Source organism: Bos javanicus, chromosome 2 (genome assembly GCF_032452875.1).
Source record: "Bos javanicus breed banteng chromosome 2, ARS-OSU_banteng_1.0, whole genome shotgun sequence".
NCBI classification, from domain to species: domain Eukaryota; kingdom Metazoa; phylum Chordata; class Mammalia; order Artiodactyla; family Bovidae; genus Bos; species Bos javanicus.
In genome coordinates this window covers 94819462-94831948 of record NC_083869.1, presented here as the reverse complement: position 1 = coordinate 94831948, position 12487 = coordinate 94819462, and the positions used below count along the sequence as shown (strand labels likewise).

At 40.1% G+C, this 12487-nt stretch overlaps 2 protein-coding genes across 7 annotated transcripts in view; both read right to left on the bottom strand.

The window, feature by feature from the left end:
* The window catches only part of ADAM23 (ADAM metallopeptidase domain 23), a 197206-nt gene that overhangs the window by 158396 nt on the left and 26323 nt on the right, over window positions 1–12487 (bottom strand). The gene's annotated exons all lie outside the window — the stretch shown is intronic.
* On the bottom strand, window positions 10164–11698 carry LOC133235291 (small nuclear ribonucleoprotein Sm D1-like). Its single transcript, XM_061396616.1, has 3 exons — window positions 11695–11698; window positions 11441–11533; window positions 10164–11378 (listed from the first exon to the last, which is right to left on the bottom strand). The coding sequence occupies exons 1-3, from the start codon at window positions 11696–11698 to the stop codon at window positions 10921–10923; spliced, it is 555 nt and encodes a 184-aa protein (XP_061252600.1). The 3' UTR covers window positions 10164–10920.

The following is a 12487-nucleotide window of genomic DNA, read 5'->3' as shown; positions in this document are numbered from 1 at the left end:
GTTCCATTTCACAGATTATTGGCTAACCCATTAACAAACTTGCACTGAACCCCTACCTTGTATAAAGCACCATGGCAGATGTAAAAGTATAGGAGAATGAGTATTTACACAGTCCATAGAATTCTCCAGGCCAGAATACGGGGTGGGTAGCCATTCCCTTCTCCAGGGGATCATCCCAATCCAGGGATCGAACCCAGGTCTCCCACATTACAGGCAGATTCTTTACTGTCTGAGCGACCAGGCAAACCCAAAAGTATAGGAGAATGAGTATTTATATCAAAAAGCTTATAGTCTGGTTAGGGAAATGAAATGAGAAATCAAAAAGAAATATAATACTTTAGTTAAATGATAATAGTAATATTATTTATAAAGACACCACAGATGATGTAACCATGATTGATTACTCAATTTAGTATGAACAAGTACACAGTATACATAGCAAGCACACTTAAATATGAGGAATGAGAATGTTGAGGACTAGAGAGAACTAAGAAAAGCTTGTTGGAGAGATCCTTCTCAGCATTTAAAGATAGAATTCAGATAGTTCTAGGACTGATTCAATAGGATAAAATTTCAAAGTATTTCTAAGTGTTTCCTAACAAATACAGACTTAAGAAACATGCTTTTAAGGTAAAAGACAGGAAAGCCTTCCATTCTGGAGGGTTAAACTACAGTTTGGATTGTAAAGTTTAATTGTGAGAATTAAAACATGGTAATTTATTACAAAACAAGGAATACACGAGATCAGTAAGTCATGTGAACACAAGTCCAACAAATACTAAGATATTTTGTTAATTAACCTATCTTTCACCCTTAAACTAGGAAGCGGAAATCCTAGCCTGGACAGATATTACAGAAACAATACCAAAACACCACAAACCACAGACTTTGCACAGGTCATAGCAGATCAGGCTCTCCCTGTGAAAGAAGCAGGACACTGTTTGACCTTGTTCTCTGTGGCAGCCTCGCCAAGGAAGATAGAACGTCTGTTCTGAAAGAAATCTAGCCAACATCCAATTATCCAATCTGATAATACAGAAAAAAAAGGACAGCAGGTTGAATTCTAATTTCAGACCAAATCTTTTATAAGAGCACTCTTCTAAATAAACCAGTTTTAAAAAGAATCCAGTTTCAGCTTCCTCCCTTTTTTTACCTACTCCTCAGTTTGAGATGCTCTCAAAGTAGGATTCAGACAAAAGACAGACACTGAAAAAGAGAGAAAATAGGCATGGATAATCCATCAGATATTTCAGTGAATAAATCATGAGTTATCTCTACTAAAAATGTATTTGCAAAATTCCTCATGATCAGCCAAAGAAGAGAAGCTACCTCTAATATTATAAGAGGGCTCGAGGGGGTCTTTTAAGCCCTAATGGGTCACATTAAGATTTTCCTTAGTGATCATTTAGCAACCCAAAAGAACTTTGTGAACAATACACTTTCACAGAAAAATCATCTCTGGACATTTATATGAACTGTCTTCTATACATTTACCCTTAGTGATTAATGTTGGTGGATAGAGAGATGAAATCATAAGCCTTAGGGCTCTTGCCATTTGAAAATGAGTAAATCACTACAAGTATCACAACAGCTATATTATTTAGCTTTCATATATTTTCTGAAAGATGAGTGAAAATACAACTCGGACAACAGTTACCATGGAAGCAGTTTCTTTCTGTTACCTTCCTGAATAGTAACATTTAATTTGACGCATTAATCTAGTAGCTGAGGTGTGATTCACCTGGTTCTTTTTCCTCGTCAATTTCTACATCACCAAACTGTGAGTCTCCAAGCAGTGCTTCTCTCGCTGCTGACACTTCCATGATAAAACAAGAACAAATTCTGCCTTTCTAGCAAGAATTACTGAACATCCACTAAATAATTTAAATAAAAGAATAGAAGTAGGATATAAGGTTCAGAAAACAAAACAAAAAAAAACACCAAGTTCCATGCTTAATGTCTTTGACTTATATACATGACAAGTGTTTTCTTTTTTTAATTTGCTTATTTAACATTAATACTTTCCTAAAAGAAAAAAAAAATGCTTTGAGAGGCAGCTCTCCATGACAAGCCCTACTTTCCTGGGCTTCCCACTCTGGTCCTTAGAATGCTGCCTATGAAGTCCAGTGGACTCAAGTCAACTCAAATATCTATCTAGAGCAAAAGAAGGTTCTTTCATTTGGATCTTTAAGATGACTACATAAGGATTAATTAAGAATGAATGAGTCTGAAATACAAAATGAGACAGTAATTATACGGCTCACCTAAGCATTATTACATACTACTACTACTACTACTAAGTCGCTCAGTCGTGTCCGACTCTGTGCAACCCCATAGACGGCAGCCCACCAGGCTCCCCGGCCCCTGGGATTCTCCAGGCAAGGACACTGGAATGGGTTGCCATTTCCTTCTCCAATGAATGAAAGTGAAAAGTGAAAGTGAAGTCGCTCAGTCGTGTCCTACTCTTAGCGACCCCATGGACTGCAGCCCACCAGGCTCCTCCATCCATGGGATTTTCCAGGCAAGAGTACTGGAGTGGGGTGCCATTGCCATCTCCGATTATTACATACAACAAACCATAAATTATACAGAGCAAATTCAAATATTAATGTCCATGTCTCCTTCATTTAAAAACTACTGAAAATGTATACTCTAGAGAGGCTAAGCAGACCTGTCCAGGCCAGATTTCTCGAGTTACCTTGACTCCATTGATCTTCACTGGTGGGCCTAACACTATTCTTGCCCAGAACTGATCTGTATTGGAATCTCTAGATCAGCTCTGTTATTTCTACTTGAAGAAATGTTTCAGGCTCTGCTTCTGAGTTCATGGTACACACACAGCTATCTGACAACAGTATTCCTGAGAGGTCTGTGCTTCCCTTAACTGCCCTCTGGGAGATGTGTGTCACAAGTTGTACGTTACAACTCAGCTCTGTCTTGTAGAGAAGACAGGTCCTGGGCAGACAGGACCCAGCTCTGTCTACATTTATGGGTTAGAAAGCATTCTGTCTTTTCCAGTTCTCAGTTGTGTCTGGCTCTGTCCTTTCTTCTGATCTTAGTTATGACCGTGGAAGGGTTGCATTCTGCCCTTTTGCATGAAAAGAGTAACTTATAAACTGGGAGCCAAACCGAAAATGGATTTTCCCATTTCACAAATAGATGCTATTAGGAAGGAAATGGCAACCCACTCCAGTGTTCTTGCCTGGAGAATCCCAGGGACGGTGGAGCCTGGTAGGCTGCCGTCTATGGGGTCGCACAGAGTCGGACACAACTGACTCGACTTAGCAGCAGCAGCAGCAGGCTTCAAAAGTCACGCTATTAAATTGTGTTCCGGGACACAGGCTCACAACTGTCATGTATCATAATATTACTCAAAACAAGTAACATGGGCACTACACATACCTTACTCAAAGTTAGACGTAGAAAAGCTAATATTGATGTGACTTCATCTTCTTTAACATTCAACTTCGATAGAATTCTTCAAAATGCCAACCACACAGCCTGTAGTCACACAATTTTTAAAACTAGCATTTAGAATACTGACTGCTATGCAGAATATTCTGATTATTTTAGAAAGCAAATGATCGCTCTCCCTATGTCTCCAGAATGTTTTAGGTTCACTAAAGCTCACTTTTATTTCCAAATGAGAACCTATAATTACATGGAACCTTGAAGACATACAAAAATAAAAATAGTACTTTGGAACACATCTATTTCCTCAGATTAAATGTGACCTCCTTGGCTTCTACATCACACATGAAATCATTTACCCATTCAACAAATAATTATCGTATCTACCATGTTTCAACGAAGCTCCGGTTTCCTTGCGTTTATATTTTAGAATGTGTTGAGGGGCAATGGGGAGAAATTGAATCAACTGATAAACGCAAAACACACTAGATGGTGATAAACGCTATAGGTAAAAGGAATAAAGGAAGTAAGAGGCAAAGGGAGTGTAGAGTATGAAGAAGTGACAGTATTAAATAAAGTGGACAGAGAGAACTCTTTGAAAAGGTGCAAAGAGCATTTGAGCAAAGAGTGGGAGGTGAAGGAACAAACCACAAGGATATCTGCAGAAAGAATTCCCGGCGGGGAGAACAGTGGTTGCAAAAGTTCTGAGGCAGGAACATAGCGGATATGTTAAAGAACTGCAATAAAGCCAGTTTGGATCAAGCAGGGTGTTGTAGGCATTGAAGTTAAAGAAGCAACTGAAGTTAGAGAAGTTCAGCTATCTAGGATCTTGTGAGTCCTCTGCGTTTTACTCATAATGAAACGGGAAGTCACTGAGGATTTTGAGCCAAGGAGCCTGCCTTCCGCTTTTCAAAATTCACTAAGGCTGTTGCATTGACAAAAGACTAAAGGTGAGGGGACAGGGGAGAAAGCAGAAAGTCCAGTTAAGAGGCTGTTGTAATAATCCAGGCAGGAGTTGATGATGGGTTTAACATGGGTAATAACAGTGGAGTTGAGACGTTGTCAGATTCTGGGTAGCTAGTGCAAGCAGAGTCAACAAGAGTTACTTACAGATCAGATATGTATTATAAACGAAATAAGGGGACCAAGAAATTTTGGCCTAAATAACCAGAAGGAGTGAGCAATGTATTGAAATGGGGAATGCTACAGAAGGAAAAAGTGGTAGTGAGAACTCAGAATGTCTATTTGAAATCTATTAAGTTTGATATGCACATTGTATATATAAGCTGCTAAGTCGCTTCAGTCGTGTCCGACTCTGTGCTACCCCACAGTGCAGCCCACCAGGCTCCTCTGTCCATGGGATTCTCCAGGCAAGAACACTGGAGTGGGTTGCCATTTCCTACTCCAATGCATGAAAGTGAAAAGTTAAAGTGAAGTTGCTCAGTCGTGTCTGACTCCTAGCGACCCCATGGACTGCAGCCCACCAGGCTCCTCCGTCCATGGGATTTTCCAGGCAAGAGTACTGGAGTGGGGTGCCATCTCCAGTATATATAAGCAGAGATGTGGAATTAGCAGTTAGATATAAGCATATAGATATATCTTTTCATTAACATTTACTGAGTGATAATCAAATGAACAATTGAGCATATGAATGAATGAATGAATGTTGGGGATACAAAAATATTTCAGTATAAGAAGTAATAAGAGTACCATTCAGCAGATAACTTACCATCTAAAGTAATTTGGGCTTGAATGAGAAAGCTAAGATAACTGGGGATAAGAGGATGGGGAGAAGGGGACTACAGAAGTCAGTACAAAGCAACTCACTCACTGGGTTTTACAATAATATTTTCTGTTACAACAGTACCACTCTGGAATCCAAGTGGTATATAACGCACTACAAATTCCCCCAAAAGAATTTAAGTCCAAGAGCATCATTTTCATATGTCTTGTGTAAATATATGTGCGTGTGTTAAAATTACAAAAGAATGATTAGCAAATGAGTATGTTAGTTCTTTAACAAACCAAATGAGTTGAAAGTATTAACGTATCTGTATTAAGTATTCCAAAGAAACAATACAATGTTTATCTTTGATCTTCCAAAAGTCCACCTCCATATTCTGAAAGTGGTCCTATCTTAATTACTTTTACTATTTCAAACTGGTCACTGCTTTTAGAAGTACACTGTCATATATCTCATTTTAGGAATTTTTTAAGGTATACACCTTGTGAGTTTAACCTACTAACTGTATCTACAGTCTTAGGGGCCTAATTATTTTTTTTTTTCTTGACTTTTCTTCTCTTTATTAACAAGAAACTTTTAGTCCATTTTTTCAATTGTTATGTCCCTGGAGAATTAAAATGCACAACCTCTAGATATTTCTCTTTTTTACTTTAATTTTTTAACCACTTTTTAAAATCACAGTATAGTTAATTTACAATGTTGTGTTAACTTCTGGTGTACAGCAAAGTGATTCAGATCTATATATGTATATATCCATTTTCAGATTATTTTCCATTATAGGTTATCAAGACACTGTATATAGTACCTTGTGCTATACAGTAGATCCTTGTCGTTTATCTATTTTATACAAAGTAGTGAAAGTGAAAGTTGCTTAGTCGTGTCCAACTCTTTGCAACCATGGGATATACCGTCCACGGAATTCTCCAGGCCAGAATACTGGAGTGGGTAGCCTTTCCTTTCTCCAGGGATACATAGTAGTATGTATATGTTAATCCCAAACTCCTAATCTCTCTCTCCCTCCCCACCCCCACACTATACCCTCTGGTAACCATAAATTCATTTTCTAAGTCTGTGAGTCTATTTCTGTTTTGTAAATAAGTTCATTTATATCATTTTTTTTAGATTCCACATATAAGTGATATCATATGGTACTTGTCTTCCTCCATCTGACTTACTTCACTTAATATGATAATCTCTAGGTCCATCCATGTTGCTGCAAATGGCATTATTTCACTTTTTTATAGTTAATATTCCGTTGTGTATATATCCCACATCTTCTTTATCCATTCATCCATCAGTGAACACTTAGGTTGCTTCCATATCCTGGCTATTGCAAATAGTGCTGCTATGGAACTTATTGGACTGCATGGATCTTTTTTTTTCTATTTTTTTAAATTGGAGTATAATTGCTTTGCAATGTTGTATTAGTCTCTGCTGTACAATGAAGTAAATCAGCTAAATGTATTCAAATCCCTCCCTCTTGAGCCTCCCCCCAATAGCCCTCCATCCCATCCCCTTAGGTTATCACAGAAAACCGAGCTGAGCTCCTTGTGCTTTACAGCCCATTTGGGATGCATGTATCTTTTTGAATTATAATTTTCTCAGGATATATGCCCAGAATGGAACTGCAGGATCATATGGTGACTATTTTTAGTTTCTTAAGGAACCTTCATAGTGTTCTTCACAGTGGCTGCACCAATTTACCTTTAGGGGCTTAATCTTAAATTGCAAGAAATTAAAGTATATCCCACACCCTACTAAATAATGTGGGTTTCTGAAAGTCTCTAAGCAATTTTAATTAAAGTTCACATTGCATCTAGGAGTGAAGAGACTTGAGATCATTGTACAAATGTCTTTATTCCCACATCTGTTCCTGACTGCTACTTAAGTTAGCAAATGATAGGAAGGAGGCTTTTCTTCAATATATTAATACATTTTAAAATCAAAATGCTTATTCTATTTCAATAATGCCAAAGAATAAGAAGCAAAGCAATTTTTACAATTTTATTTTTTTCAATTATAGCTACTTCAAGTGATTTTTTTTTTTTTTACCTGAAATAAGTAAATAACTGTATCAGGGCAGTATTTAATTAGTCACAACTAGAAAAGCAGAGACATTACTTTGCCAACAAAGGTCCATCAAGGCTATGGTTTTTCCTGTGGTCATGTATGGATGTGAGAGTTGGACTGTGAAGAAAGCTGAGCGCCGAAGAATTGATGCTTTTGAACTGTGGTGTTGGAGAAGACTCTTGAGAGTCCCTTGGACTGCAAGGAGATCCAACCAGTCCATCCTAAAGGAGATCAGTCCTGGGTGTTCTTTGGAAGGAATGATGCTAAAGCTGAAACTCCAGTACTTGGGCCACCTCATTGGAAAAGACTCTGATGCTGGGAGGGATTGGGGGCAGGAGGAGAAGGGGACAACAGAGGATGAGATGGCTGTATGGCATCACTGACTCGATGGATGTGAGTCTGAGTGAACTCCGGGAGATGGTGATGGACAGGGAGGCCTGGCACGCTGCCGATTCATGGGGTTGCGAAGAGTTGGACACAACTGAGCAACTGAACTGAACTGAACAAGGACACAATGTTAGCGCTACCTGATAAACAATCCAAAATAAAAACTGCTTATAGAATATGAAATTTTCCCCAAAACAGGACTATAATACATTTAGCACTTTCATTTTAGCCCCCAAAGAAGTCATTTAAATTTATTTCAAACTTTTCTTTGCCTTCCAAACCAGTTAACACTAAATTAGCCAGTTTCCTCACAAAATAACACTTAAAGAATCCGCAAGAATGTTGAAGTACTTGCAACTGGGCAGCAAAACTAAGTCTCCCAGCTCAATGAGCAATCAGATTTATGTAGGAACAGTATATATGTAAAGGGACAGAGGGCTTCCCTGATAGCTCAGTTGGTAAAGAATCTGCCTACAGGAGGCCCCGGTTCGATTCCTGGGTTGGGAAGATCCACTGGAGAAGGGATAGGCTATTCCCTCCAATATTCTTAGGCTTCCCTTGTGGCTCAGTTGGTAAAGAATCTGCCTGCAATGCAGGAAACCTGAGTTCAGTCCCTGGGTTGCAAAGATCCTCTGGAGCAAGGTAAAGGTTACCCAACTGGCCTGGAGAATTCCATGGACTGTATAGTCCATGGGGTCACAAAGAGTCGGACACAACTGAGCGACTTTCACTTTTAAAGGGACAGAAAGATAATAATTCCCATTTTCTTAACCTGTAGGTGTACAAGTTCTATTACAGGGTCTGCCAACCTTAGCACTACTGACATTTTAGGCTACATACATCTTTGATGTGAAGGCGGGGGAGGGGCTATCCCATGCATTGTGGTATGTTTGGCAGCCTCCTTGGTCTCTACCCAGGAGATGCCAGGAGCATCCCATCCCCATAGGACATCCAAAAATATCTCCAGACACTGTTAAATGTCCCTCAGGGAATACAAAACTGGTCCTGGTTGAGAACCCCTGATATGTATGTTTAGGAGAAATGTGAGTTTACATATTGCTCTACATGGGCTGCCTTTACATAAAATTTAACTTTAATTTCAAAGCTCATTTTCAACTGAAACCCCTGGAACAAAACAGCACGAAGCAACTGATACCAACAGAAAAGGGGAGTTTGGCTCTTTCAAAAGTAAAGGTTATCCACCCGGTAAGAAACAAATTCTTAAAACCTTATACCCATAAAAATCCCCCAAATTAAACTTTAGGTCTAAATCTGTTAAGTGAGCTCACATGTATTCTTCAAAAGCAATGAAGAAAGAAATACTGCAACTATCTATACAGTCCAGAAATGTGATCTTTTAAAAGGATGCTTAATGTGGGTTTCTTTTTTCCTCCAAAGTGGCAGCTTATTATTATCTTTTGAAATGTCATTTGGTGACTCAAAAGAAAACAACTGTAATTTAAACAGCAAGAAATGAAGGGGAATAAGTCTGTATGTGGCCTCTGTTTGGAAGTTACTAAGCTGTCTTTCCATGATTAATGTAATATGCTTTCTCCAGGGGTATAAAACCTCAGGTTTCAAAATATGATTTATATGCTGGTAGCTCCCACATTTCCATCCCACCCCGGGCTGCCCTTGAGACCAAGGCCAACTCACCCATCAACATATCCCAATGATGACCAACTGTCTCAATGATGACCAACTGTCTCAATGATGACCAACTGTCCGCCTGAAGAGGGGAGTTTCCATTTCCTCCTAGCCTTCTTTCCCCCTGAGCCTTTCCTGTATTGAGAAATAGGAGCCTATTCCCATAGGTGTTGCTAGTGTTAAAGAACCTGCCTGCCAATGCAAGAGATGTAAGGGACATAGGTTCAATTCCTGCGTCAGGAAGATCCTCTGGAGAAGGAAATGGCAACCCACTCCAGCATTCTTACCTAGAAAATCCACAAACTGAGGAGCCTGGCAGGTGTAGTCCATGGGGTTGCAAAGAGTCAGCCACTATTGAGCACACATCAAATACCCAAAACTATGAACTACTCCCCAGGAAAAAGCCTGACAGTCATCCTTGACCCCATTCCTATTACTGCTATAACAAATTTCCATAATTTTGTAACTTGCTGTTGCTGTTCAGTCGCTAGGTCATGTCTGACTCTGCTGTGACCCCATGGACTGTAGAGCACTGTCCATGGGATTTCCCAGGCAAGAATACTGGAGTGGGCTGCCATTTCCTTCTCCAGAGGATCTTCCTGACACAGGGATCAAACCCACATCTCCTGTATTGGCAGGTGGATTCTTTACTACTGAGCCACCTGAGAAGCCCAATTTTGTGACTTAAGACAACACAAATAACTACCTTACACTTCTGGAAATCCGAAGTCCAAAATCAAAGTCTAGAGCTTAAAGTTAAGGTGTCAGCAGGGCCGTTTCTCCTGGAAGCTCTGGAAGAAAATCTGTTTCCTTACCTTTCTGGCTTCTAGAAGCTACCTTGGCTTGTGGACTGTATATGAATACTAAAGAAGTCTATTCTAGCAGACCCAACCTGCCTGATCGACCAGATACAGAAATGTTTACACATGGGAGCAACTTCATGGACGGGGGGCTCTGAAAGGCTGAATAAGCAGCAGTAATTCATCAGGAAGTTGAAGTCTTAGAAGTGGAAGCCCTCCTTCCAGGAACGTCTGCCCAAGAGGCAGAGCTCATAGCCTTTAAGAGAACCCTGTACCTTAGGGCTAAATAAAAGATAACCACTTACACTGATTCTAAGTATGCCTTCTCTATTGTGCACACACAAGGAGCCACACAGAAGGCAAATCTACTAACATCTGGAAGAAAAAAAACATATGGAGAAGATATTGGTCTTACTAGACTCTATTATAATGATGTTAGCAGTAATCATACTGTATTGCCCAGGGCCACCAAAAGACTGATGTTATACAGCTAACGGAAATAATTTGCCTGATCAGGTCACAAAACAGGCAGCCAGAACCAAAAAACCAGATCCTAAGGCCTTAGCACTCATCCCGAGAGTGGACCTATCCCTCTTTAAGTCTCAGTATTCAGATATGGATCTAGAGAAAGCAGATGAAGGAAGATTTCTTTTTTTGTTGTTGTTACATTTATGTTTATTAAAAACTGCTACAAACAAACAAAGCCTGTACAAAAAACTTGAACATTCTTCCCTGTGAAACAGTAAGCTCCAGCAACATTATCGCTTAGGACTTCACATTTCTCTGCCTTGGCCTTAATCTTCCTCTGTCACGTATCCGTCTTCCTGCCCCACTACTTTGAGATAGTAGTCTTGAGAGACATTATCGCCTAGGACCCCCTCTGCCTCTGCCTCTGCCTCGGCCTCGGCCACGTCCTCTTCCTCGGCCTCGGCCTCTTCCTGCATCAGCTTCCCTTTTCTTAGACTTCACCTTTGGTTCCACATCCACGAGTAGTGTATCCAGAGGTAAGCTGTCTGGCAGAATAAAATACCGAATGTTATTTCCTCGAATACTCAGTGTTTCCAGCTGTACAGGTTCTCTGTTCTTCAGGGTCATTTTCACTGCTTTAAGGTGTGTGTTCATACTGACATCTACACCTGTGATTGTTCCGTGGACTTGTGTTCCATTCTTTAATTCAATGGTTACAGTTTTGTGACTCAATTTCATCAAAAATGAAATCAAAAAAGTCCATCCCTGACTTGAAACATTCCAGAATTGGGTTACATTATTTCTTAATAAACCTCTGCAGCTTCTAAGTACTCTTTTCCCGGCTCTGCATGCTCACGAGCTTCATCCTAGAGGCGCCGTCACCCTTTCGGCCCGATAGGACACGAAATCCGACCACTGAAAGCCGAGGTTGGGCGTATGAATGGCCGGATACACTTATTCTCGGGGCTCCGACGTAAAGACTGCGCCAAGCGCAGGGAGGCACGGCCTGAAGGAAGATTTCATGATGAACCTTAAGACTTAGATGATCGGTACCAAACAACCAAAGAAGACTGGATTTATAACAAGGACTAATGCTTATACCTGAGCAGTTAATGAAAAGAGCTATTACTTAACTACATTAAGGAAACCATTATGGCAGTGACTTACCCATCACTGGCTACAATTTACTGCTGGTCAACAAACACAAAGGACCAACCAAAAGGTAACACAATTGTCTGACCTGGTCAGAAACAATCCAAAAACCAAGCCACCCCAACAATAAAAAGAGGTGTAAAACCAAGGCACAGAACCAGGCACTGACTGGCAAATTGACTTTACTGCTATGCCAAAAGCCATGGAAAATTACAGACATTTTCTGATATTTGTAGACACCTTCACGGGTCTTATAAAATTTTGTACATATTGTCTGCCTTGTCTACTTAAAAAGGTCTCCCCACTAGCATGATAATTGCCCAAGATGTAAGAGTTCAAGGTAGGACTCAAGAATATTTACAATTAAGTACAAAATAATTTCATTCTTCTCATAAAAATCCACACCCCTAATCAGCAGGAAGCAGCTAGAGCAGTTGGCACATGATTTCCCTCAAGCCTGAGGAATGTATAAAGAAAAAGGGGGAAATTGAAACAGCACTGACAACCTTAAACTGGCTTTGCTTTCTTGAAGCAAGTGGCCGATTATTCAAACCTGGAGTTATTTTACAGACAGAAATGCTGCCACTAGAGCCCTTTTTGAAGGGAGAAGTTCTTCAGCAAGGAAACCTGGCTTCCAGAGAGGACTGTTTTGAGACCAGGCAATCAGCTTCTGCCAAGTCTGCCCTTAAATTTTGCCCTGAACCCTGGATGGGAGATACAGATTTGACTCCTGTCTCCTGTCTCCTTGCTGGATGACCTCAAAATAAAGTTGTTTGTTTCCTCCAAAGCCAGAGCCATAGCACTAGCT